The sequence below is a fragment of the Cricetulus griseus genome (genome assembly GCF_003668045.3).
Source record: "Cricetulus griseus strain 17A/GY chromosome 1 unlocalized genomic scaffold, alternate assembly CriGri-PICRH-1.0 chr1_0, whole genome shotgun sequence".
Classification (NCBI taxonomy): domain Eukaryota; kingdom Metazoa; phylum Chordata; class Mammalia; order Rodentia; family Cricetidae; genus Cricetulus; species Cricetulus griseus.
This window is the reverse complement of record NW_023276806.1, coordinates 226,846,795-226,874,459: the sequence shown is the minus strand read 5'-3', so window position 1 is coordinate 226,874,459 and position 27,665 is coordinate 226,846,795. Positions and strand designations below refer to the sequence as shown.

Genomic DNA, 27,665 nt, shown 5'->3' with positions numbered 1-27,665 from the left:
TCTCACAGCCAGACCCACAACTAGAGCGCTGGAGTGAGTACAGCTCTCGATCTCAACCGCACGAAGCTATCCAATGTCAGGAATCCACTTACTTTCAGGGACTCGAAGAAGATGGAAAAGAATCACTTCTCTTGGGAAAACTCAGAGCAGAACTGAAAAAAAAAAAAAAAAAAAAAAAAAAAAAAAAAAAAAAAACAGAAAATACTATATCACCAGGCAAATGCTGGAGCAGAGAGAGTAAGAGTGTGGTTATGCAGCGCAGACTTCAAAGCAGGCTTCATCTAGGAGTTGGATTTGTAAGAACTGAGCTGGGAAACAAGAGCACACCTCTCCCCTAGACAAAGAATCCACAGACGCAGCTGTGGAGGCATGAGGCACAGCTCTGATTTCCACCATGGCTCCCTCTGGGCCCAGCATTGTAAATACGCCACTGTCTGCTCCAGTCAATCAGGAAAGACAAGTACAAAACAAATCAGGAGGTATTTGTGCTTAGGATTGTGATCAGCACCCAAGATGCTTTGAGTAAGATGAGGGAAAGACTAATTCCGATTCCAGGCCCAAGTACAAAGGCCACTGAGAGGAGGAGGGGACAGGGCTGTAGCGGTGGGTGAAGAGGAAGCCTAGGCGGAGCAGTAACAGTAGCAGGTCAGTCTGGGGGAGCCGGGTGGAGAAAAACTAGGCTTGAAGGAAGGGTTGGGGCAGAAGAGAGGGTGGGGCAAGTGGGCCCCGCCTTCTGCCCCGGAGTTCCAGGTCTGTGACTGGTTTTCGGCGTCCCTAGAAGACAGGTGAGCCAGAGCTCCTGAGGCCTCCTGGAGGGGCGGGGCGCAGGCCGCAGGAGCCGGGCTGGTGTGGGTGGAAAGGGTCCTGGAGCTCTTGCTCCAGGGAACTCAGGGAACCGGCAGGGAGTTCGCCTGGTGCAGCTGTCTTGAGATTGACTGTGGCTGCTTTCTCGGAGAAAAGGTGTCCCCTTCTTGCCCCGCCCCGCCCCGCCCCGCCTCTGTGCTGACAGGAAACTTGAAATCAGAGCTTAATGACTCGGGGGAAGGGGCTTGTGTCTGGACTACGTGGGATTTAGAAAGTCATTGGGACTTCTGGTAGTTGCCCTAGGCCTTTTCTAAGATTCTTTCGCACTTAGTTGGTGTCCCTGTGGCCTTGTGTTCACATTCTCCTCCATCCAGAGCATGGGTTGACTCAACTGTGGCAGACAGCAGAAGTGGGGCTGACAGGTAAGTGATGAGCACTCTCCCTCTTTCCAGCGGGGTCAAACTGGGGGGCCTGACTGGGAGGAGAAGGAAGGAGGTCTGACGAGCACAGAAAAAGGGGAAAGCCTGACCCGTCACCTGGATTCCAGAGATGCCTGTGTGCACTGAGGCCACGGGCAAGGTAGTTTAGTTGGCCCTGGATCCTGCATGGTGTACTCGGGAGCTGGCAGGGAAACTGCAGGGGAAGAGAAGAAGAAAGACATAGCACCTGAGGCTGAGAGTCCTAACTGGACTGGGTTCCCCGCTTTCCACACCAATAACCGAGAGAACGATAGAGCTCCCAGAAGACCATGTTTCAGACTGAAAACGGGTAACCTAAACAGAGGAACATCATATTTCTACTTTGGGGTCTTGCACTGCTAGGGTGCCAGCGTCCAACTAACACACAACTGCGTGTATTTCTGCAGGTGCCCTGGGAGGGACCATGGTGCCAAGGCGGTTGTGGGGGAAACTGAAGCAGCCCTTTCTCTTCCTGAGCAGCGCCTCGCTTCTCCTGGGTCTGGCTTTACTGGTCATACAGCCTGATGTTGCTCCTGTTGCTTATTTCTTCCTGTGCTTGGCTGGCTTCTGCTTTTTTGCCTGCCTCCTGTCCTGTGTTGTGGACCGGGTCCTCCAATCAATACAGAGCTCAAGGCAGACTGAGAATCCAGAGGCCTCGGGCAATGCAAGGTGAGTTAATGGGGAAGAACAGGTTGACAGGAAGATGCCCTTAGGCCAGTGGTTCACAATCTTCCTAATAGGCACTCATTTTAATACAGTGACCCTTTAATACAGCGCCTCAAGTTGTAGTGAGCCCCAATCATAACGTTATTTCACTGCTACTTTGTAATTTTGCTACTGTTATGAAACATAATGTATGTGTCTAGTCTTCTTCAGGATGTCTGATGAGACCCCACCCCCAAAGGGGTCGTGGCCCTCTGTTGAGAACCACTACCATAGGCCCTTATTTCCTCTCTGCCCGTAGTTTCTGAAGCCACGATTCTGCTTTCCTCCATCACTGATATTATTAAGAGCAACAGTCAGCAGACAATAGAGGGGTCTTTTGCAAGAGTGGAACAGGAAGAAAAAAAAAAGACTCCTTTCAGGCAGCCACTAACGGCCATATTTCTCCTCCCACAGGGACAATGAAGCTTTTGAGGTGCCAACCTATGAACAGGCGGTGGTGGTGATGGACTCACAATCACAGCCCCACGTCCAAGAGCTGGAGCAACCACCCCCTTACAGCAGTGTGGTATCAGCCCCAGGCGAGGAGGGGGCACAGCCTAGCCCGCCAGAGAGGCCCAGCCCAGGAAGCCTGAAAAGGCGAGTGGGCTCAGAGGGCACCGTGTCTCGCAGAGGAAACCCTGGGAGAGCTCTTCGACTTAGAGGTCCACGGGTTGTATCCACGGCTCCTGATCTGCAAAGCTTGAGGGCGGCCCCCAAATCAGAGCCCACGACTCCACCCCCTGCCTACGAAATCTCCTTTGCTTACCCTGACGACGACAACGTTTTCTACGAAGATAAATGGATACTCCCGTAAGGGATGCTCTCAGAACCTTATCATCTAAGAAATCCAGGTGGGCTGGAGAGATGATTCACCAGCCAGAAGCACTGACTGCAGCGGGGCCTGGAAGGTCGAGGCAGGAGGATCTCTGAGTTCAAGGCCAGTCTGGTCTACAGAACAAGTTCCAGGATAGCCAGGGCTACACAGAGAAACCTTGTCTCAAAACAAAAACAAAAACAAAAATAAAATAATACGCATGCACAAGGCACAGACACAGTTGGCTCAGCATTTCCTAACGTCTGCTTAACCAGAAACTGCTTTTGCCGGGACATCCATCACAAACGCGGCTACGGCAAAGTCCTTCCCAGGTGAGACACAGGTGGCACCGCTGGATTCTGTGGGAACATTCTGGAAGCCTACCGGATGACCAGCCTTTGCAGAGTAAGGTGGAGAACGAAAGGGAGAGACTGGAGCGGTGCTGGGGAGTGACAGCTGCGTGTCATCAAAGCCTGGCTTGGGTTCCCGTTGGAGGGTATTTTACCTGGGGGTAGGGGGGTAGTAAGGAGGGATTCCAAGGGTGTGAGGGGAGCTGGATCGCTTGTACCAAGAACAGCAGGATGCTAGCAAAACCAAGAATCCATAAAAATAACTAGAGTCAAATCCTCATCCCGGTGCCTACTGTTTTCAATGCAAAAACCGGGCGGACTGCACGACTTTCACCCCCTTGTCTTGGGACACCTGGTAGATGAGAGAGAGAGAAAGAGAGAGAGAGAGAGAGAGAGAGAGAGAGAGAGAGAGAGCGCTGCATCACAGACAGAACGGGCGGCCGCTTGGGGCTAGGAGAAGAGCGCCTCCTGGCGCTCCCCATTTCCCGTGCACCCACCCGGGCCCGGGAACCTCCAGGCGAGCAATGCGAAGCTGCCCGGCCCGCTTTGGTCCTCCAGCTAGTTACTGCAGGAGGGGGCGGGAGGGGCCGAGGGGCGGGGGCTGCGGTTTCCGCGGGAACCTAGAGCCAATCAGATCTCTAGGTGGAGAAGCCCCGCCCTCCTCCCCTCCCCTTCCCGTTTCTCCCAGGGCCTCCTCTCTGCCCATTGGGTTGTGCGAGCAGTTTGCGCTTGCGCGCGCCCCCGCGCGGGGCGGGGCCCGCTGGCGTCCGGGGCGGGGCGGGGCGGGGCCGGCTGGCGTCCGGGGCGGGCGGGCCGTGCGCAGGCGCGCGGAGGGCGGGCGGCTGGCTCCGGAGGGCTGTGATGCCGAGGGGCGCTGGCGCGGCGGCCTGGCGTTTGTTTGCCTTGTGGGTGGTGCGTGTGCAGCCCGGGGGAAGCTGGCGATGGCGGCGCCGAGCGGGAGGTCGCCGTCCGCTCTGCACAGGAAGGGGCTGATGGCGGCGGACAGGAGGAGCAGGTGAGCAGGGCGGGCGAGTCCCGGGCCCGGGGCGAGCCCCGGGCGAGCGGCTCTCGCTCGGCCCCGGCCCCCGCGCGCGGGTGCAGGCTGCGGCAGCCTCCCTTTGTGCAGTGCAGGGGGACCCGTCTGTCTGTCTGTCAGTCCTTCTACATCGCGCCCGGGGCGGCTCCGCAAAAGATGCTCCGTGCTTCCCGCACCCCATCCCCGTCCTCCTCGCCCGAGGATTTAGACTCCAGTCTCCCACCCCCAAAGCCGAGCGGACCCTTGCAGACTTGGCAGCGCGGCCTGGGGCGCTTTCGATTTGCATCGACCGCGGCGGCGAGCATTGGCGGCAGCTGCTCTCCGAGTCTTAAATAGGTGTCCGGGCCGAGAATCCCGCACCGGTGTAGGGGTGGCTTGGATCCTGGGAGTGGACGAGGTGCTGCTTCTGTGTCTTCGCCTTCTCTCCCCTGGCGGTTTTGATGCCAGCATGACACAGGGGGGGCGCGATTGGATGTCCCTGTCCAGATCTGTTAGCATGGACTTTGAAAACCTTCAGAGGGCTCAGAATCCAAACGTTAGAATCCTTTCTCTCCCCCCCCCCACCCAACAACTCCCAATTCTCCTTTCCACAGCTTTTCCAAAATTCCAGGTGATTCTTGGAAACTCTTAAAATAAGGAAGTAGCAGGTGTGCGCGGTGGGTGGTGCTTCAGATAAAAGCTGGTGGCAGCCGGGGACTTAAGAGGGTGACAGTTTGGGACTCAGGACTGGAGCCAGTAAGTTGTGCCTGTGGATGGAAGAGGCTCTTCTTTGTTGTTGTGGATGGAATTGCCCAGGGAAGAGGCTCTTTTTGTGTGTGTGTTTTGTTTTTATTGTTGTTGTTGTTTATTTTTTTTCAAGGGTGCTGCTAGTGCAGTGTCAGCATTTAACAGCTACCGGGCTGTAAGCCTGACGCCCCGGTGGCTGAAGCAAGAGGGTCAAGAATTGTTTGGGCTACACACAGCTCCAGGCCCACCTACTCCTATCAAAGTGAAGGGGTGGTGGGGAACAGGCCATATGGCCTCTCAAGGAAACCAGAGTGTGTTGAGCTGTGTGGACCTGGAGAGAGGTAGTGTGTAAGCTGAGGGAAGAGGAGCTTTTTAGGCAGTGAATGTTGCTGATGAACTGAGAACTCCTCTGCACCGTTGATTGTGTACCTAAGGATACACCCAGCCAGCAGCTGCGGTATTGATCTTGTTTTCACCAGATTTTATATTTAGTTCTGTGACTGTGTTGTTGTCCTGTAAGGTGATTCTTAGCTGAAGTTTTAGATTCCATGTAGATGTTGCTGTAACAGGTTCTAGTGAATTTTGAGGAAGCAGAGGCATTCTACTTGATATGCCTCTGTACCTCCTGCAAAACCAATTTCCCAGGACCCTGTTTTTCCATCCAACTGTAGACCCTTCAAGCTAGGGACATTTGGCCAGTGCTGGTAATTCACTGATTATTTGTTACCCTATAGTTTTACCCTCTTTGAAATCATGAGGCATCTAAAAATCTGTTTTGTTGTATAAAATGAACTTGTTACAATATCTCCTGCCATCAGACCCTAAGCCCTGGTTCACACTAAACAAACTGGAGGTCTGGGCTTATGTGCATTGGGCTGGGCCCTCAGAGGACATGTTTTGGGAATGGGATTTTTTTTATTTGTGAGCAAACTTGAGAGCAAAACTAGGGACTCAAATACAGATATTGCTGGTAAACTAACTCACCAAATAATTTAACCATTGCGTGCACTGTCCTTGTGACTACAAGTTATATTGTGTTCATGATTGGTATCTACCTACCTCATACCTATCTACCTCATACGATTTTGATCATCTTTTACTATTAGTTTATCGTGGAATTGCGAAATATTTTTGATACAACTTGTGTGAGTGGTCTAGAGAAAGTGTGTGTGTGTTAAAAACATGCCTGTTGGATTTACATTTTATGCTTTATTCCTGTCCTAAGATCGTTTTTGACTTAGGTAAGTTCTCTAAGAAAAAGGAGTGTCATGTTTTCTGAACCATAGAGCTTTGTCTATCGGGAGTGTTTCTTATCTTGGATACATTTGTGCTTCTTGATAGTAATTTGACCAAGATTTCATCTCCTAGTCAGATTATAATTTCAGATAGTCCCGTGCAAACTTTCTCTAGAGAATTATACCTTATTTGCTTAGGGTCAGTACGTTACTTCTCGGTATATTTGATTTAAAGAGGTTCAGCAAAATATGTCTCGTTTTGCGCCTGAGTCCATTTTGTTCCATTTTGTTCTTCTTACCCACTGCTCTCCTCCTCTGCGTCCAGGCTTACACTTTTCCATCCCTCTGTCTGTAGGATATTGGCTGTGTGTGGTATGCATCCTGACCATCAGGAAACTCTGAAAAAGAACAGAGTGGTGCTGGCCAAACAGCTGCTGCTGAGCGAACTGTTAGAACATCTCCTGGAAAAGGACATCATCACTTTGGAGATGAGGGAGCTCATCCAGGTATCGAGGTGAAAGGTGCCAAGGAAGGCAGACTCATCTTAGGGGTGGGGGACAGAGAAACCTTTGAAAAGGATGTCCATGGGCTCCCTGGCTGAGGAAGTGCAATGCCCTTCTCAGCTTTGAGAGTTTGACCGGAAACCTCACCTGTGCAAACTCACTCTTGTAAAAAGGAATTCCCAAGATGAATGAGAACGCTGCTTAGAAAGCCCATGTGGAATGTGGCACTTATAAGTGGATAAGGAAATTTAATTTAACGTTATATTTGTGTGTGTGTGCCTTAGGCCAAAGGGGGCAGTTTCAGCCAGAATGTGGAACTCCTCAACCTGCTGCCCAAGAGGGGACCCCAGGCTTTTGATGCCTTTTGTGAGGCCCTTCGAGAGACCAGGCAAAGTCACTTGGAAGACTTACTGCTCACAACTCTGTCTGATATTCAGCATGTACTCCCACCGGTATGAAGCCCTAGAATATATCCCGGGATGGGTTTGACCAGCAGGGATATAGAGCAGGGGGCACAGAGAGGGGGGGGGGGCTTGATTTTGTTTGATTTGGACAGAACCATCTCTGCGAAGTCTTTGATGGTGAGTCTTGATTTCTTACAGTTGGGCTGTGACAATGACACAAGTCTCCCTTTCTCGGTGTGTGAGAGCTGCCCCCCTCATAAGCAGCTCCGCCTGTCCACAGGTGAGAATGACAAAGGGACACTGCCCCGCCCCCCCCCCACACTGACTTACCTGCTTTCTGAATGGTGTCTGGCTTGCCCCTAAAGGTGAGGTGTATTTCATGATAGGAACAGTTCTTTATGAACTTCTGACAGGCTCCCAGGGCAGGTTAGAAGGAATACAGGTTGGACCCTGCATTACAGGTAGTAAGTGTTCTTCAAAATAATTGCCTTCTTGTGCAACTTATTCAGGTGGGAACTGTGATTTGAATTGTCTTCTCTTTAAAGCCAAGCAAGAAAAGGCTACTACACTCAGGGCTCCCTGTCTTTATTGAGGTGTTGAAAGCCAGGCTTGTCTTAAAAGCCCTTTCCATCATTCATCATTGAGTTGAGTATCTACGGTATGAAGCCACATGTGGGGGCCCAGTGAAGAGCAAAGCCAACAGGGTCTGTGCCAGCATGGGGCTTATGTGTTGGAGGACTAAGAATGGTGTTCATTAAAACCTCAGTTTAAAGGACTGGCTACAGCTAAAATGATTAATTATTGGAGTTACAATGAGCAGTGCTGAAATGTGTACCAGCTTTTGGCATTTTCCCTACTACAGGTACTATGGAACACTCCCTAGATAATGGTGATGGTCCTCCCTGCCTTCAGGTGAAGCCATGCACTCCTGAGTTTTATCAGGCACACTACCAGCTGGTGAGTTTGCATAATTTCAAGGAGAGAAGGAGAGATGAGGTGGGGAGTGAGAGAGGTTTCCTGTTCTTCTGAACCTGGTTTGCATGTTTTCTTGCTGCTCTGTCAGAAAGTCATTGCTGATCGGTACCTTCTGTGGCATTTCTTTTTTACCCAGTATGGTGAAAACCAGTAGATTTCGGAAGGTGTCTGCTTTGGGGACGAGGGTTGTTGTTTGGGGTGTGTTTTGAAATGCTCGATCTCATAGGGTAACCACGTTACCTGTCATCAAGAAGCTCCTGGTCTAATTGGCCTCCTCCTTCTAGGCCTATAAGTTGCAGTCTCAGCCTCGTGGCCTGGCGCTGGTGTTGAGTAATGTGCACTTCACTGGAGAGAAAGACCTGGAATTTCGCTCTGGAGGGGATGTGGACCATAATACTCTAGTCACGCTCTTCAAGCTTTTGGGCTATAATGTCCATGTTCTACACGACCAGACTGCACAGGTACCTGCGGCTGGAAAGGCTGGCAGGGAAATCAGGGTGGGCTGCACTTTGGGGCTGGGCGCTTCTGTTCCTCTTGCACCGGCTGGATGTTTCCCACTCTCTGTTGCGCTGTAGTCTAGTAAGCAGAAGTAGGGCCAGCCAGTCATCTGAGCGTTGCTGTCTCAGGGTAGCTGTGCTTTCATGGAATTCCTTAGTTGAGGATTGGCTTCCCACATTTATGTGTTCAGAAACTTGACTCCCAGTCACTCAGGAATTGAGGAGACACCGAGGTCGTTCCAAACAAACTTGGAAAGGATATTTATAAATCAGGCTACACGGGCATCGACTTCACAGTTGATACCGTGTCTTGAGGTCCCAATTGTTGTTTAAATCATCACTGTTGGCATATTCAGTTCCTGCAAGTGGAAGAATATATGCAAATACTATTTAGTGATGGTCTGATTAAGTCAGTGTTGGAATGTCTTAGAGTAGGTTGTTCCCGATCAGTTCTCACAGGTCGTAAGCATTTTGTGGTGGGTTGCCCCTCACTGACTTGTTTCTGAGCTTCACTGGTGTCAGTGCTACTTTCGGAATTTCTGTTTTAAAAGTGATAATAACCCGTTTGTGTATTATTCTAAACTGGTTTTGTTCTGTAATAGTATGTTCTTAAACTTGGTCTCTGGGCTTATCAGAGGTATAATTTAAAATTCTAAGCCGTGGTGAGGCAGGAGAATCAGGAGTTAAAAGTTTTAAGACTAGCCTTTACATAGTAAGTTGAAGGGCAGCCTGTGAGACCCTGTCTTAAAAAAAAATTCTCTTTGGTCTCTTGAGGTAGAGGATCCTGGTTTTGTTTTGAAAGTTTGTTGTGGTCATCTTGGCTGTCCCACTTCTATGAGAAGAATTAAGTATTGGCTACACTTTGGGTAGTTTCATCGGTAGGTACCTCAGTGCCCTTCATGACATGGTACTCTTGCCGGCTTGCCCATAATTGCATATTTAAAATAGGTCCATTCTTGATTCACAGCAGTGGTTGGGAGTTGAGATTGTGGCTTAGTGGTCAGAGCAATTGCCTAGCATATGCAAAGCCTTGAATTTAATCCCCTGCACCAGGAAAAACAAAAGCCCATAGCTGGAACAACTTTTTCCACCATCAAGGGGACTGAAGTAGGTAGCTTGTCCACCTCAGTTACTTTGAGGGACTTGGAAGGTCACCTAACCAGATTTATGCCATGTTTGTTTTCTAAGGGTATGGTCTGTTCATTCCTTATAATTTTCTAGGAAACTGTTTTGTCATGGTTTTCTAAATAACATGTTTGATAATGGATTTTTTGATACCTGGGAAAGGATTCAATACTGTGTCACTAATACAGTTGAATGCTGCTGTTTCTTGAGACATCAGGAGACTTTATGAGTCCATGAACTATACTTTTTATAAGCCATTTCCATTTAGACTGTATCTAAGGCAGATTCAGAGGCTTCTGAATTTTCATTACCAAGTTTTTCTGTCACTTGAGTGGCAGTGAAGGTAAATTTTGAGCACATTGTACTTGAGGGCTGTGAGCACACACGCATTGTACTTGAGGGCTGTGAGCACACACGCATTGTACTTGAGGGCTGTGAGCACACACGCATTGTACTTGAGGGCTGTGAGCACACACGCATTGTACTTGAGGGCTGTGAGCACACACGCATTGTACTTGAGGGCTGTGAGCACACACGCATTGTACTTGAGGGCTGTGAGCACACTCGCATTGTACTTGAGGGCTGTGAGCACACACGCATTGTACTTGAGGGCTGTGAGCACACACGCATTGTACTTGAGGGCTGTGAGCACACGCACATTGAATGTGGGCCTGAGTTCAAGGATGGAATGGAGGGAGCGCTCAACGTCAGGCTGTTCCCTGTGTCACTAATAGAGCTGGAGCCTCCATTCTTACAGGAGGTGACGGTAAGAAAACACCTGAGTAGATGAGGTGAGAGGGTAGATAGAGCAGGAGGAAGAGGGGCTCCTGAGGAGACAGCCTAGGCCGAGGGGGCAGTGTGCGGATGATAGGAACATGCCCTAAGCCGGTGGTTGCTGTGAATGCTGTGCTTGGCTGACTGGGAGTGTGCAGAATGCCCTCTTCCTATCAGGCCTCTCCAAAGACTGCCTTTCTATCTTTTGATATGTGGCAAGCAGAGAAACAGAAAGAACCAAGAAAGAAATCTAAGGTCCTCTTTTATCATCATCAGTCCTTCTTGACTAGTGTTAATTCCCTTCAGATATAAAATAGCGTAATTAATTGTGGAGAATCTTTTCCTGCTGTTGGTGCTGAAGAGCACACTAGTGCTTTTACCATTTAGTTATGTATTCAGTGTCTGTCATCAAATGTGCCTTGTGTCTACCTCGGGAGGTAACTTGACTCTTGAGTCACAGTTTAGCATATTAGTGAATGGAGGTGTGTTCTAAAGTGGTAACTTTTACTTTCACCATATGCTATTGCTTTTTAGTGTGCATTTGGGTTGCAGATGGCTAGGAGAATGTAAGGATATTGTATGGGTTATCCCCGGAAAGTGGCAGCTTATCTATACAGCTTTGCGTTTATTTATAGATGGTACACTCCTCATGTGGCCATCGGCCCCCAGCCAAAACATACCCAAGAGCTACAACCCTACTATTTATAGAAGTATTGTACTTTTATAAAAAAATAAATCTGCAGATCATATTTTAAGGTATGTCACTTGTAGAAAAATCCACCAAAACACATTTGTTGAATGATTTATTTTATGTTCAGTTACAAAGTATGTATGTTCTCAACTTTATTGTCTCCTCTTTACTGTTATAATCAACAGGTTTAAAATTCGACTCTGTAGAGCATTTGCAGTTAGCTCATTTTTGTGAAATTACGTATTTTATAAACAAATGCTGTGTTATGGCTTGCTTCTGCTTACACAGAAAAATCTCTTGCTTTCTCACCAAAACTATTTTCACCATCTCTAGTTATATTACAGCGTATTTAATCAGAAGTATACACATACGCCAAGTATGATAATGAGTGTTTGAGGTCCCTGCAACAGCTTAGAAAACGGAGGCAGGAAGACTGAGGGTTCAAAGCCAGAATGGCTGAATAGTAAGTTCTGGGTTAGCCTGAGGTATATAATAAGGCCCTGTCTTTTAAAAAAAAAAAAAACAAAAACAAACAAACAAACAAAAAAAACCCCAAGTATTTCCAAGCAGAAGATCAACAACTCTTTTGTTTGTTTGGTTTTGTTTTGGGAGACAGGTTTTTATGTGTTAACAGTCCTGACTGTCCTGGAACTCAGTCTGTAAATCAGACTCACAGAGATCCGCCTGCCTCTGCCTCTGCCTCAGGAGTGCTGGCCAGATTAAAGGCGTGCGCCACCATGCTTGGCTTTGATTAGCAACTCTTAAACTTTGAAATACTTAAACTTTGAAAGAGTTAGTGGTTTATGAAAACCATTTGCTGAAGCTCAGCCTTTCTGTCACATTTTGCACAAGTTCTGAGTGCTGCTGCGGGCGCTGCTCTGTGAAACCACTCCTTTAGAAGCTCCAAAATGTGAACGAGTGAGCTGCTTACTGAGAGTAGAGGGTTTGGAAGTGTGAGGCTGTGACTGGTCTGCCTAGAAGCAAATTCATCTTTGTAGTATTTCCCTCGTGTCATAATAAGATGAACCGATATGCATTTTGTTTGTTTGTTTTTTTAAAACGTGTACGTGTTTGTGTTCATATATGTTTAGGTTTCATCACTTTCTACTTTGTTGAAGCAAGGCCTCTCAGTTGAACCCAACTCGACTAAACACACGCAAGCCCAATGACCACCCTGCATTACTAATGTTCTGGGATACAAGCTCTAAACCTCAGGCTTTAATGGCAAGCACCCTACCTACTGAGCTCTCTCCCCCCCACAAACAAGGTTGTAGTTTCTTTAGTAATTCACCTTGATTCGGGAGTTCTTATCAATTTCAGTGAACCTGTGACTCCATGTTCAGAATTTGATGTCTGACGTTGTGTGCATTTTTCTTGTGAGTGCATAGTTTTCTTTAGCCTTTCAGAGAGTTTGTATCTTATCAGCAACCACAGGAATATACAGGAAAATACATTTATTTTTAGTAGGTAGGTTTTCTTTCAAGCAAGCTATAGGTTAATATCTGTGTTGATGCTGACTGCAGTGAGCAACACTAGCAGGTGTCTCTGTCTTCCAGCAAATGCAAGAGAAACTTCAGAAGTTTGCACAATTACCTGCACACCGGGTCACAGACTCCTGCATAGTGGCACTCCTCTCACACGGTGTGGAAGGTGGCATCTACGGTGTGGATGGCAAACTGCTTCAGGTGGGTATAATTTTGTGGAAGCTGAGCATTGAAAATAGGCCATTCTGCCTTCTACCTGTCCATCTACTTCAGGTATTTGGTCACAATATCTGTTAAGAAACTTCTTAAGGGGAAGATTCATTTTGGCTTATGGTTTGAAGGGGTTCAGCCCATCACGGCAGTGGGGGAATAAGGCACTCCTTTAATCCATATCAGCTCGATGTTTAATACTGCCAGGCAGAGAACATCTTCCATGTTTTTCAGAGTTGATTAATTTTTTATTTTATAATCATCAGTGCTAAGAAAACTGCTTCACATGAATACATAACATAAGATGGCAGATGTATGTTTTGGGCTATTCCAGAAATTGTTGGAAAAGCTGTCCCAATCCAAAATTCATGTAATAATTTTTTATAAAACTCAATCCATCATTTCAAACAGCAATTTTTAAAATCAAACATTCTAACAGCAGAGTCCAAAGATTGCCAGTCTTGTATGTCTACGCTGAAGAGTGCTAGTAGAAAAATATTAAAAGTCCATTTTCTATAATTGGACCGTTGGGCTTCTCTGAAGAGAAAACTTTTGTGTGTGCAGTGAAGACACCGAGGAATCTAAGGTAGGTGTTTGGGGCAGCATTGCTGGCACATGCAGTGCAGAGTGCCTGTGTTACATGCTCACAGCTAAGGCTGAAACAATGTCACGTAACAGAACAGCAACAAGCACTAACAGAGACACCTCACATTCATTATGCATTTGATTTGAATGAATTGTTGGCCATTTTTCTTGCAGAAACCTTTTGATAAATCTTTCGACAGCCCTTACACCTTAGACCTCATATGAATTGTGACCTATAGTTTAAGTAACTGGACTCTAGGGGCTAGAGAGAGAGCTCAACAGTTAGGAGTACTTACTGCTGTTTTAGAGGGCTCAGGTCCAGTTCCCAGTACCCACTGTGCCAGGCACTTCAACAGCCTGTCATTTCAGTTCCAGAATGTCCAGTACCCTCTACCTCCTGTGGAAATCTGCAAGCACCGTCATGTGTTCTTGATGATTCCTGTCATAAGACACCCAAACACAGCACTTTAAGACCGTAACCTGTCCCCGGTTCTCTTAGACTTAGTGAGCATCATGGTGAAAAATACACCTTCAGCAATCTCCTGAGATTTAACTGTTTCAACACTGTTCAACAGGATAAGCTTCAAGTATTGTGGATCTGGGTGTAAAATTACATACAAGCAATTATACTCGATATACAGTGGCAAAGTAACTATTCTTTTTTTCCAAAAAGAAAAGGAATTTGGGTCATAATAAGGAAAGTAGATGAAAACAAGACTGAACCACCCCCACCCCATCCCCATCCCCATCCCCACCCCGCTCCCCACCCCGCTCCCGCCCCCGCCCCCGCCCCCAAGTGAATGTCCAATCCTGGAGCTCCATGATCAGCATCTGTGGTTCCTTATTACATCATTTGCTCCAGCTAATCTGATAGGTAAACCTGCTCTTCCGGCTCTAGTGTATGGCTTATATGGGCTCGTTGAGGCTTGCTTCACTTGGGGCCAACAGTGTTGCTTAGCAAGAGTTACATGTGTCTGGTTTTCCTATTACATGGGGTCTCCAGTTATAACTGAGACTTCCCCTTAATTTTCATATGTTCAGGAGTTCCATACAGGTATCCAGCCCTGCTGAGGCTGCACGTTGCCTAGCCTCAGTGGGTTTTCTGGTACCTCAGTGTAAGGGTCTGTGATCACCTCACCCTGCTGCCAGCTTGAGATGTAGCCTGGCCCTCTTGAGCCATAGCTACAGCAGCCTCTGCTGTTTTAGCTGAACCTTGGAAGAAACTATCCTGGGTAGCCAGAGGATACACCCAAGGGTCATTTTTTTCAGGTACTCTCCTTTGTGAGAATTGGTGCCCTCCAACTTGGAACTCTCATGGTTGGGATCTTTCCCCCAAGGCACCTTTGCTGCTGTCCAATACAGATTTGGCTTTAATGGCTCTAATAAAACCCTCCCATGGTGTCTACTGAGTTCTGTTGTCCTTGAGGACCTTTGACACTGGGAGTCTGGGGTGTTCTCGTCAAAAATAAAGAACCCTCACCCTGTCCGGAACTTTAACCAAACTCAAGAGCCTTTCTTCATAAAACTGTGTCTTTATATCCTTATGTTGTGCACTTCACACACTATAAATGTGGGTAAATTTATCGAGCAATAGCCATGGCACACAGCTTCAATGTTATGCTGCAATATGCTTTGCTAAACAAATTAGTCCCTTGCTTCCCATTCAAGCTCAAGTTTTCAGGGTACGGACAGACTGCATTAGTATTCCTCACCAGAGCAGACACAAGCTGAGTCCTTCCTTGTTTTGTTTTGATCTTTTAAGCCTAGCCTGTGTCTGGATTTCTCTTGCCACTTTGGTCTCTTGAATTCCCACTAAAATGGCCCATGAAACCCTGCTTATGCCATTCTTGGGTTTTCTAGCCTGTAGCTTCAGACTCCTTCACGTTCCTCCAACAAGTCAGCTCTAAAGGCCTACGAACTGTGTGGGAAGGGTTATCACTGTATCGACCCCAGTCTCTGGCACCAATTTTCACCATTAGTTTTCTTGGGCTGGGGCCAAATACTTAGGAAACAACTTAAGGGAGGAATAGTTTGTTTTGGCTCCCTGTTTGAGTGGATAACCCACCGCAGTGAGGAAACCAGCTCTCCCCTGGAGACGAGCCCAAGGCTACATACTTACATTTGAGTAGATTGTGGAGCATAGGAGAAGAGATGCTGGCCTATCTGGCTTTGTTTGCCCCATACCTTTCTTTCAGCCTGGGCTCTCTGTCTTTCCTCTGCAGTTAATTCTTTCTGGAAATTCAGTGCCCTCACAGGCACACCGCAGTGTGCCTCCTAAGGGATTGACTGTAAATCTAGTCAAGTTGACAGGATCAGTCACCACCCCACCTCTCAGGTGATGGCTGCATTTGTACGCGTCGGACTTGAAGAGGTCTCACAGCCACCTAACTTCCCTTCTCCCTCATTTGTTTCTGGTAGCTCCAGGAGGTTTTTCGACTTTTTGACAATGCTAACTGTCCAAGTCTGCAGAACAAGCCGAAAATGTTCTTCATCCAAGCATGCCGTGGAGGTGAGTGCCCTGTGAACCAGCATCTGGGTGGTGGCTCCTGGGCAGCCTCCACCAGCTCTCACTTTCCTGTTTGCTCCTCTCAGGTGCTATTGGACCCCTTGGGCACCTCCTTCTGCTCACTGCTGCCACCGCCTCTCTTGCTCTGTAAGTGTCCCCAATGCATGGGGTGTGCTCGGACGTGGGCAGCCCACGGCTCTCAGTCTTACCAGCTCTGTACACCTCCATATCCTGTTCTCAGGGATCACTTGCCAGTGTCTGCCCGTTCTCCTAAGAACTGGACTCCTCTTTGCTTATTAACTACAATGTCCTTTTTGTTTGTTTGTTTGTTTGTTTCTCATTCCAGTTAAGGATTCCTGCTTGTCTCCTCCAAATCGTCCTCTCTTACCCCCTCTTCCATTTTCTGTGTGTGCCGCTCTCACGCTCCCACACACTTGCCGTCTTTCTTTCCCATTCTTGGAGCATGCAGGAGAAGAGTACAGAACCTATGTCTGCCTCGGACTCTCTGAGCTGTTTCTACCCTCCTTTTTCTTGCATGTGTCTCTTCTACCCCTTTAAGAGCCAGGCCTGTGTAACATGGCTCAGGAGACACACAGGCCTCCTTCTCGTCTAGAGGAAAGCAGTAGTAATTAAGAGTCTAAATTTGGAATCAGATTGTGATTCTACTGCTTAATAACTATGTGAAGTTAAGAGAAGTTATTTCACTTCCCTCCACTTCCTTCTCCTTCTTATAAACTGTGGACAGTTGTTATATAAAATTCCTTTAACCTTTTGTGATGATTAACCAGTTTGCACCTAAGTGCTTACTTGGCTTTTACCTGGTTCATGGCAAACTGGAGAGAAAGCCTGCCGTGGCTATTACTTCATGGTCAGCATCCTCAAATGCCTTAAGTTTTGGGTTAAAGTTCATGGTATCCGAACTTGTTTCCCTTTGTATCACCACAGAGTATATTTTAAGGTCCTGCAGTGTGCCTAGGGCTGTAAATGACATCATAGAAGTAGAAGAAAATATCTAAGTATGTTTAAGTAGTACATGGAAAGCAAGTATACGTAAAGCAGCTTGAGGCTGGTTCTCATGCAAGGGTGGAATTTGTGCACTAGCAGGTGCGTGAGTACACACTTAATAGCGTCGTTTTATCTGAGATGAGTTTGAAGAGGTATTTGTGGACAGAAAAAGGCTTACTTTGGACTCCGAGTACATGCTTTCACACAGGTGTAGAAAGAGTCAGAGAAAAAGAGATGTGAGGCACAACCCGCACAAGACAAGATATGAGATTTACCCCCTAGTTTATCAGCATGCCACACCCCACCCCCACCCCCGCTTATGTAACATATCCACAGTGCTCAGCTCTCAGAAGCTCAGCATCTCTGTAAGCAATGACGAGTGTGAGCTGTGGCTGATCACAGGCTGTTGATCTAGCTAATTACAAACCTTTAGTCACAGCTGAGATTTTGAGCTTCAACAGATAATGCTTTGGGGAGTTTAACTTATGAAATAGTACAGTGCATTTTCCCAAGGAAAGAGCACGTAAAGGCAAGCGGTTTTTCATTCATCGATGTTTTCACAAGCCCAGAGGACCGCTTTGCACACAGTAGCACTTAAAAGGCATGAGATTTAGATGGAATTTATGTCTAAAAGTTGTAATGATGTAGAGTTAACTGTGAAGAGAAGATGATAATGTTTATTGAATAATAGGCCTGAAACTGAAAGACAGAAGTCAAGCTCTCCACCCCTTACAAGGCATGCTTAGCCTGGCCTAGCCTGCTCAAGAGGCAGAACAAGGAAATAAAACATTAGTGGTCATTTTCTTCCCACCCCAGAATTATATGTAGTGCTAGGACTGGATGAAGAAATTCCCTTTTTTCTGGAGTAATTTGAATCTTTGTTGTGCTTGTCCAGTCCAAAAAGTGTGACCCAAAGTTAACGCTTCTTTGGAAATTTGAACTTGCCAATCTTCCCATAATACAGAGATTGACTCCCAAACTAGAGGATGAGCTTGATAAAGAGCATGGTTTTTGGTTTGGCTCTTTTGTTTTGTTCTCCTTTGTTTTTAACTCAGTGTGTCCTCCCTAGATTTTAGATCTTAGTAGAAAACAGTGCCTGGTACATGCACAATGTTCTTCTCTCTAGAATCTTGAGAGTCTTGAGACTCACACAGGAAGTCCTGTGGAAGGAAGGGCGGGCGCACTCTTAGGTGGTGTGCTGACCTGTGCACCTTCCCTCCTTCTATACAGCCACGAAGCCCGCCTAACCCTAAAACAAACAGCTGCCTGTTAGTATTTGTCCATTCTGTAGTAGAATATTCAGTATTTCTCTAATTTTAAGTTTGTCCTTTTTTGAGCTTCTCTAAGTCTTGGCCACCTACTTATAATTTGTCTTACAAACTTAATAAACAAGTAGGAAAGGTTTTAGAAGTGTAAAACCACCTCAGAAACCTCAGATCACACTTAGTCTTATAGATTCTTTTTTAAACTGGTAACATAGTTTGAGGTTGTAATTTTAATGTAGCATATGAATAATAAGCAGACTTATTCTTTTCTTAAAAGACTGAATATCAATTTTATTCTCTAATATAGCAAAAAAAAAAAAAGGTTATTTTGGTATACTACTAACTGAACAGGTTACTGGGGAGTGCTGAATTGGGCACTTTCACCCTTATGCAGAATGAGACTTGTTCTGACCTATGTGGGTGCATGTGCCTGGCCTTTAGAGGTTACCCCTGAGCAGTGAGTTCGTGTTTAGAAAGTAATGATTTTTTTCATTTAATTTTTTTTTTTTTAATTCATTAGCCATAGGTTGGAGCAACGGGTGAAAACGGCTCTTCAGTCGACATTATAGGGAATTTGGGTGTGCCTATGACAGGTCTGTAGAAGACGGGAGAAAAGTAACGTCTGTATCTCTTCTGTTGGTCTTTCTACAGATGAGACAGATCGAGGGGTCGACCAGCAAGATGGAAAGAATCACCCCCAATCCCCTGGCTGTGAGGAGAGTGATGCTGGCAAGGAGGAGTTAATGAAGATGAGGCTGCCTACGCGCTCAGACATGATATGTGGCTACGCTTGCCTTAAAGGTATTTTTGAGAAGCAGTTTGCATGCAGATCATATTGTCCTGCTCTTGGGTGTCTTGTGTTTCCATGCCAAGGTCTCTGACTAGGAGAGGCCACAGAAGTCTGTCTTTGTGAGGATTGTCCATGACCTTCACGCCTCTGGTTTTAGGCACCGCTGCCATGCGGAACACCAAGCGGGGTTCCTGGTACATTGAAGCACTTACTCAGGTTTTCTCTGAAAGAGCATGTGACATGCACGTGGCCGACATGTTGGTTAAGGTAAGGCCGAGCCGGGTGGCACCATGAAGCTTCCGGTCTCCACAGTGCTCGCCTCCCCTCCAGCCTGTTGGTTTGCCCTTGCGGTTGCTCTGTGTCACAGACTTTGGACCCTCGGTTCTGCCCCCCCCCCCCCCCCCAGGTGAACGCCCTTATCAAAGAGCGCGAAGGCTACGCCCCCGGCACAGAATTCCACCGCTGCAAGGAGATGTCCGAGTACTGCAGCACGCTGTGCCGGCAGCTCTACCTGTTCCCCGGCCACCCACCCACGTGACGCCGCGGCTCTTCGCGCTGTCGGAGGCCACCGGACCAACCACTGGGGGCGCAATGGAGCCTTCGCTTCAGGATGGTTTCTTTTGTTTCTGTCTCCCCCCTCAGGGATGTGGGGCTCTCCCAGACTTATTTCCTGTTGGCCATCTCCATTTTTGAGTATGAGACTTAAGGACAGCTCTTCCCATATGTGTGGTGCTCTCTCCCTGTAGAGCCAGCTCTGAATGGTTTTGCTGCCAGAAGCAATTTGGTTATAGCCAAAGAGTCTGGAAAATGACATTGTGAACACAGTATTATTGTGGGGAGGGGGCATGCGGATTTCTCACTGGTTGATATTTCTGTTCCCAGGGCTTTTAGGGGGACTTTGGTCATTGCTTTTGTTACATCAGTTAAGGTAGCTCAGAGATCATCTCCTAACCCCCCCCCCCATATCTACAACCTCATTTGTCCCAGAGTGAGGATTTGGAAGATACCCCAGTTTAATGTAGGTGTGTTCGTCTGTTTTGATGAGGCAGGTGAGAATTGGACCCTGCTACTGTGAGCAGAAGGTCCTGTGCATACCTTTGCACATAGGCCCTGGGTGAAGGGCTGTCTTCTCAGCTCTGCTGTGCTCTGTGTAGCCTAAGGTCTGCGAGCTGTCACACTGGAAGTTGTAGAAATTTCCTTGGTCGTGCTTTCTTTGAATTGTCACTGAAATGAACCTGGTAGGGCATTTCAATATAAAAGCTCAGTGACAGGTGAACATGCCATGTCTCCCACTGCCCCTGTCACCAGGACGTCCCTGCTTACTGTGACTTCTGCTGTGCGGTTAAACTATCTTCATATCTGGCCTCCTTTTAGAAAGTTCCTTGCTTTGCACTGGCTCCCCCTCTTTGCTCCTAGTCACTGCTTCTGCCAAGTCTGTGGGGTCCTCCCCTGTATGCCTGTGAGGGCATACTGTAGCATCTTGTTCCTCCCCGCCCCCACTGTTTCCTCTTTGTTAGTGAGGATAGGATATTCCGCTAACCCTGAAGCACTTGTCTCTGCTTTTATGAAACATTATTATTGTTTGTTTGTTTGTTTGTTTGTTTTCTGAGACAGGGTATCTCTGTGTGGCTTTGGAGCCTAACCTGGCACTCGCTCTGGAGACCAGGCTGGCCTGGAACTCACAGAGATCCGCCTGCCTCTGCCTCCCGAGTGCTGGGATTGAAGGCGTGTGCCACCGCTGTCCAGCCAAACTTTATCATTCTTTAAAACCTTTGCATTTCCGTTTTTGCCTCTCTTCCAGTTTATTTTCCACATAACAGTAGTTTCAGTTTTAAAAATATCTGATGATGTCACTCCCCTGCTTAGAGCACTAGCTTCCTGTTACACCTCATCTGAAATTCAAATCCTTACCCCACTTTACAAGATCTGGCTCTTACTTCCCTTGGATCTCCATAAACGGTGATTTCTCTCTCGCTGTGCTCCAGGCCCTGTCAGCTCCTCACAGCAGGCAGGGCCTCGAGTGTCGGAGGCCTCTGGACCGCGCTGTCCGCAGACATGCCTCTGTTCCTCTTCATTGTGCAAACTGCAGTTCCCAGCGGCACATTGGCTTGTTGATGCCTTCCCTACTAAGCTGAAAGCTCCCAGAGAGAAGAAACCATGAGCTTTCTTACTGTATACCCAGTACCTGGCACTTATTAGGTCTTCAATGAGTGTTTCTCGGGGGTAAAAAAGGAGGCAAGCAGCTAACTCCAGTTAAACCCTACCTTTCGGCAATTTCTAAATTGTTCTTACAGCATACAGTTTAATTAGTGTTTGTACTCTTTTGGGTTTTTTCAGGTGTTTTATTTTCTATACACTGATTTGTTGTTTGTTTTTAAACTGTCTGAAGACATACACGTGTGAGACAACTTCCTTCGCATCCTCACGGTGCCCAGCGTATTTGAGGCCTATGCTAGTTGAGGTGCTCAATTAACGTTTGCTGTGTGAACCAGGGGGTTTGAAGACTTGCTGCCAGATTCTGCCTTTGGTCAGTGTAGGATGCATACATTTGAGTGGTAGACTCTTCACACGTCCCACTGCCAAGATTTTGTATTGCCATCGGGTGCCAAATAAATGTTGATACTTATTACTGATGTATGTGTGGTGTCTATTTCTGTAGCTGCTCAGGCTTCGGAAACTTTCGTGATTTGTTCCCTTAGTCTCTCCTGCTGCATCATTTCTTCCCCCCTCATGAGGCCTCATGCCTGTCTGAAATCTCCTGTAACTCGCTCTCACGGTCTCCCAGTGTGGCCAGGTCTCCCAGTGTGGCCAGACGTGGGGCTCCTTCATTGGCATAACCGTGGGGTTTCTCGTGTTCAGATGAGACAGAGGAGCAAGCAGTAGTTGTTCTGGCTTCTTAGGTTATGGGATGGAGGCTGAAGTAACAGGTAGATTTAAGAAGAGGAAGTAGAAGTGGAAAGGATATTGGAATTCCATTTTTCATTCGGCCCAAATTAGATTTAAGATTTATCAAAGTAGAAAAATTTAGCAAACTCTAGGTTGGCCATAAGAAGATGTGGACAGCGGGCTCCAAGTTGGGGAGCATTGACGGAAAGGCAGATGTTTGAGTTGTGGCTAGGGAGGTTTGTAAGAAGCAGGGGATTCTACTGGAGAGTGAAGAGCTGTGGAAAGCTGCCAGGGACAGGACGGACAGGGGTGTCTCAGCCAGCTGAGTTAAAGCCGCTCTCCAGAGAGGGGAGTGCAGGTGAGAGGACATTGGGAGCAAAGGAGCCTAGGGACGGGAGACTGGCCAGAGTACCACAGAACAGCTGTCAGTAGCCCAAGGGAAGCTGGAAAAGAAGTGGACATAGCTACCCATTTTCAGGATAGCAGAGACAGAGCAGAGGTGAGGTCTCTTGGAGAACTACAGCAGTGCCCGCCTGAGCCATGTCCATGCCCTTCCTGCCCGCCTGCCCTTGAATAGGGTGTCAGGTTGAATTTCACAGCTTTTCACAGCTCTCCTCCCTCCCCCACTTAGCTCTGCCAGGGGATTCTCTTCTAAAATTATCCCCCTCCCTGAGTGGGGGCCGTCCTCCGCTGCCCTTCCCCTTCCTGTTTTCTCAAACAGGAAAGGAAAACAGGAAGAAATGAAGCCACTGTTCACCAGAGCAGAGCTGTGAGAAGGGGAGGGAGGTGTCTAAAGGGGAAGACAGCTGATGGCGAATTGCAGGCAGGCACCTAGCTGGGAGACTGCTTCCCCGAGTCCCATAAGGGAGTCACTTCCTCCCTGTTTTTCCCCAGGAGAGACAGTAAGGCTCAGACTTGGAGCTATCAAAAAAGAAAGACAGGACAGGTTTAAGGGCATGTGTCCTCCAAAATCACATAGCTCTGATTTTCTCATGGTGCTACCTCTAAAAATGCTGAGACACTGGCTAAAGTAGCTAAAAGAATCTGTTTACCCTTCCTTAAAAGGAAGGAAAGAGTATGTGTCTTAAAAAAAAAAAATCACTAAGGGTTGAAAGTGATTATGCCAGGGAAACACTATTCAAAAAGAGAGAAACAGGTGAAAAACTGGCATACTACGCCAGAAAACCTAATCTGCAGAGCATGGGAAAAAACCAATGATTCTTAAAGGGAGAGAGAGAATGAAGCCCGGGGTGGAGTGGAAAAGGATGGAGCAATGAGGCATGCTGGGAACAAGTGCCTTGGAGACATTGTGGTTGCTTTCCAGGTGGACTGTGTGCCTCCCACTCAGCTTGCCAGGGTGTGAGCATCCTGAGTCCCTGCTGGTCAGTGATCCCCGATCTCAGTCCATGACCACACCGCTCTGCTTTAGGGCATTAATGTGCTCAGGGACACTTTGGAAGCACTGATCACATCGCCACTTGTTTCTGAAAGTTTCCTACAGAAAGTGGTAACCTTCAGAGAGCCCAAGCTCCACAGATGGGGAAAGTCTGTCTCCGAAGCCCTCCAAGAATACAATCAGTCTCTCTTTATTAGGAATCCTTTGATCTGGGTTTTCTATTGTCTTCATCTCCCTCTCTCATCCCAAGTTTGAAGTCGTTGTGGGTGGATTGTAAGCCTTGTGATCTCGGGGCTGATTCTAGAAAGGGTGTTTTTATTATTTTGGCAGATAATTGACTATTAGGAATGGTGTGCATCGTGAAGGTACACAGCATACATATATGCTTTGTGAAGTAATCCCCAGGTTCCTAACCATCACCTCACATTAGCTGTATGTGTGGACCCTTGAAACCTGCCTACCCCTAGCAGGTTTCAGGTGCACAGTACAGTAGTGCCAACTGCAGCTACCATGTTTAGTAGCTCTCTAAAACTCAGAGCCAAGTAACTGAAGTGAGCCCATGACCAGCATCTTCCCAGGACTCCTAAAGCCCACTCCATCTCAGTGCATGGCCTTCAACTCTGTATGTGTTGGGATTCTGCATATAAACCGCATGCACAGTATTTGAGTATGTCTGATGTACTTAGCATTCTTTCTCTAAAAGAAAGTGTCTTTTTGCCGCTGAGTCATGTGTGTTCACTTCCTTTATGCCTTTCCCTGTTGACAGACATAGAGGTGGTTTTTGTATCTGGGCTGTTGTGAATATGCCACAGTGAACAAAAGATCACAGATAGCTGAGAGACAGTGGTTTGCTTTCCTTTCTCTGTATAAACATAAGTAGGATTGCCGCGTCATACAGTAGTTCTGTTTCTGACTTACTGTTTTCCATAAGGACTGTGCCTCCCACGATTAGTACCCAAGGGTTCTCTTTTCTCTGCATCCCCACCAGTGCTTGCCACACTTGCCCTTGGTGTTGGCCATCCTAACAGGTGTGAGGCGAGTTCTCACTGTGCTTTGCATGTAAATTTCCCTTTGGTAAATGATAATTCAACACCTAGAAAAGGTACTGTTGGACCAGCAAGACAACTCTGTGTAAGGATATCTGCAGCCTGATGACCTGAGTTTGAGCCCAGAAATCCACACGGTGGAAGGAGAGAATCAATTCCCAAACATTGTTCTCTGACCCAAACATTGTTCGCACCCTCTGCGTGCGCATACACACACACACACACACACACACACACACACACACAAAGTGTTTTTTTTTTTTTTTTAAAGGGGAAAGCCAGAGCGATGGATCATTGGTTAAGAGAACTCACTGCGCTTGCAGAGGATGTACCAAAATGCATGGTGATCCACTCACAGTTGCTATAAATCCACTGCAGGGGCATCTGACACCTGTACTCATGTGTACATTCACACAGATGCATAGGTTAAAAAAAAAAAAAACTGGCCATCTTAATGGTGTCTAGCTTCCCACTTTGAAAAATTCCATTTAACTTAGGTCAGAACCATATTGCAGACCAGAGATTCTGTGTCCATACCTGAACTAAGAGAGACCCCTCCCGATGGTGGATCCTAAAATATAGTTTGCCTTACTTCCTTCTATAATGACTTGATAGGAAAAGAATGTTAGAAAAGTCGATGGGCTGGGCAGTGGGGGCACTTGCCTTTAATCCAAGCATTCTCCAGACAGAGGCAGGCAGATCTCTGAATTCAAGGCCAGCCTGGTCTACAGAGTGAGTTCTAGGATAGCCAGGGCTACACTGAGAAAGCCTGTTGAAAACCAAACCAAAAAAAGATGAGGAAAACTTGATGGTGAGAACACAGTGCCATATGGAGTGCTTTGTCCTTCTGCAAATTGAATTTATTGACCAGAAGAAGATTACTTCTTCATCGTTTGTCTATTAGTTCCCCACTATCACCTTCCCTGTGACTCCAGTCTACTTCCTCTTCTCACCTGTTATCTGACCTACCCCTGGAAGAGCTGCCATGGCTACCACATTCCAGATGGAAGCTCAGCCCCTCCCTATTGATCTGAGCTGCTGCTGGGGCTAAGACATACGTCTGGGAAATGAGAGACACTGTAGAACCCAAGGATATAACCCCTGCTTCCCACACCATTCCACACCCAGTGGGTGATAAGGGTGGGTGGGATCAAGGGGAAGGCACCCAAGTGTTTTTTAGCCGCCCTGGTGACTCAAGGGCAGGAAGCTGGGAATGGGATGCATGTGGAGAGCTGGCCACAGAAAAGTTCAGGGTCCAAATGAGGGCCGAACCCTTGAGAAATACTGAGCTGCAACCAGCCGGACTGGGAGAGATGACAGAGGGGCGGCGGCTGCTCTCCCAGGTGAGTTGCCTGTCTAAGGTCCAAAACTGAGCGACTTCATTCAGATCTCTCTACCCTCACCTCCCTCGAGGTCTTCAGGGAAGGCCCAGCTCTACACACAGCCTAGAAATTGCACTAGGAAGTTTTTCATCCTAGTCCTAAGGATATTTATAGAGGGACTAGGGACCTGGAGCTGTGAACCTCCTAGGGAAGGGACAGTGCTGCTGGCTGGCAAAGGGAATTCCCTGTTGGACTGTCCCATAGGTTTTCATCCTAACCCCCACCCCCACACTGCACTCACACCTGCTTCGACCCCAGGAGGATCAGATGTGGCAGGGGGGCGGTCATGTGATGGAGAGACAGCTATAAATAGCTGGAGGTGGGCATGGTGCCCCAGACGCCTTGGGGACAGGCAAAAGCAGAGGCTTAAGGAGCTACTGGGGGGAGAGTGGGAGCAAGCAGGCCAAGGCCTGGCTGGGGCTTGGGGGGAGGACACATGGAGCGGTCCCAGTCCCAGCGGCATGGGGGTGAGCAAAGCTGGTGGGGCAGTGCCCCCCAGTACCAATACATGCCATTTGAACATTGTACCAGCTACGGACTGCCCGCAGAGAATGGGGGCCTTCAGCACCGGCCCCGAAAGGACATGGGTCCCAGGCACAATGCCCACCCAACACAGGTAAAGTTTGTGGGCAGGAGGGGAACAGCAGACATGTGTCAGTGGGGCCAAGGATTGACGAACATTGGGAGTTAGGTGAGAAGGGGAACGGTATTTGTTTTGAAAGTTAAGTAGTAAATATGTTCAAAATATGAAGGCCTTTTAAAGATCTGAGCTTAGTGTATTTCCTTAGAACTTGCGTGCACTTTCAAATAGCCTGTACTAACAGAATATTGAAGCATGTGGGAAGCCAGGAGAGCCACCTTCAGAGTAACATGAAGAGTGCATGCTTACGTGCTTATATAATGACAGTGGTTCTCGTAGAGCTGGAAAAGCTATGAGGATCTCCTCTACCTGCACCCACATGCAGACAGCATGGGGTTTCTTCACCTGATGAATGCCCTGTAGAATGCTTGAATAAACACACACACACACACACACACACACACACACACACACACACACACACAAAACAAACTTCCACAAAAGGCAGGAGAAAGGCATTGGGACGAGCAGGGAAAACAGCAAATGATTTATCAATGATCAATGGCCAGTATTAAAATGAACACAGAAATTGTGTCAAGTTTTTAAGGGCTTGGAGATAGAATTCTGGTGGAACATTTACCTAGCTTGTATGAGTCCCTGAGATCTTGGTTTTTTTTTTTGGGGGGGGTCTTCTTATAATCATTAAAAGGCCAACAAAATGATTCAGTAAGTAAAGGAGCTTGACTCCAAGCCTGACAAACTGAGTCAATTCCTGGGACCCACGAGGAAAAAAAGACTGCTCCAAGTTGTTTCTCTCTGTCTCTGTCTGTCTGTCTGTCTGTCTGTCTGTCTGTCTCTCTCTCTCTCTCTCTCTCTCTCTCTCTCTCTCTCTCACACACACACACACACACACACACACACACATACACACCTTAATTATAAGACAATTTAAGATTTCTGTCACTTAGGAAAGTGCCAAGCTGTGTCCAGAGGCAATTACCACCCAGGGCTGGGGGAACAGTGGTGTATGGACAACTAAGAGAAGAGAAATGGGCATTGGCACAAGACAGGAAAGGTGAAATTGCCTTGGGAAATTTACAAGTCACCACTAACACAAGCAAGTGTGCCTCTTAACTACAAAGAATGCAGAATGCGATGAAATGGAAAGGGTCTGAGGGGACAAGACCAGACTTCAGAAGGGTTTTGCTGACAGGGCCATAGTTCCAAGAGTCAGGCTGGGAACCTGGAGGTGGGCTGTGTGGATGGTGTCAGCAAGAGGGGCATATGGATGGATCCGTTCTCTGAGCAGTTGAGAAGAGTAGGCCCACAGTGGGGGGGGGGATCTAAAGAGACAGTTTATTCTAACCCCAGTGTTGGTCATTTCTGGACAAGGCAGGCTGGCCACTTGAGCAAAGGTGCAGTTAGAGCACTTT

The 27,665-nt window shown here is 47.5% G+C and overlaps 3 protein-coding genes across 3 annotated transcripts in view; all 3 read left to right on the top strand.

Annotated features, from left to right (window-relative positions):
• The first annotated feature begins 1,672 nt into the window (after positions 1 to 1,672).
• Positions 1,673 to 3,364, top strand: Tmem139 (transmembrane protein 139). Its single transcript, XM_035451806.1, has 2 exons — positions 1,673 to 1,931; positions 2,382 to 3,364. Exons 1-2 carry the CDS (start codon positions 1,687 to 1,689, stop codon positions 2,779 to 2,781), a joined length of 645 nt encoding a protein of 214 aa, XP_035307697.1. The 5' UTR covers positions 1,673 to 1,686; the 3' UTR covers positions 2,782 to 3,364.
• A 658-nt stretch (positions 3,365 to 4,022) lies between these two features.
• On the top strand, positions 4,023 to 19,522 carry Casp2 (caspase 2). Its single transcript, NM_001246704.1, is given in 11 exon segments — positions 4,023 to 4,146; positions 6,484 to 6,634; positions 6,916 to 7,083; positions 7,234 to 7,315; positions 7,898 to 7,992; positions 8,295 to 8,471; positions 12,654 to 12,782; positions 15,795 to 15,885; positions 18,804 to 18,953; positions 19,100 to 19,209; positions 19,349 to 19,522. Coding segments are annotated over 11 exon segments (1,359 nt in total). The 5' UTR covers positions 4,023 to 4,072; the 3' UTR covers positions 19,481 to 19,522.
• Positions 19,523 to 25,438: 5,916 nt separating this feature from the next.
• Positions 25,439 to 27,665, top strand: part of Clcn1 (chloride voltage-gated channel 1) — a 31,975-nt gene continuing 29,748 nt past the window's right edge. Inside the window, exon 1 of the mRNA XM_035450820.1 lies at positions 25,439 to 26,268. Within this exon, the coding sequence (XP_035306711.1) occupies positions 26,089 to 26,268 (180 nt within the window). The 5' untranslated portion in view covers positions 25,439 to 26,088. The remainder of the gene's footprint in view (positions 26,269 to 27,665) is intronic.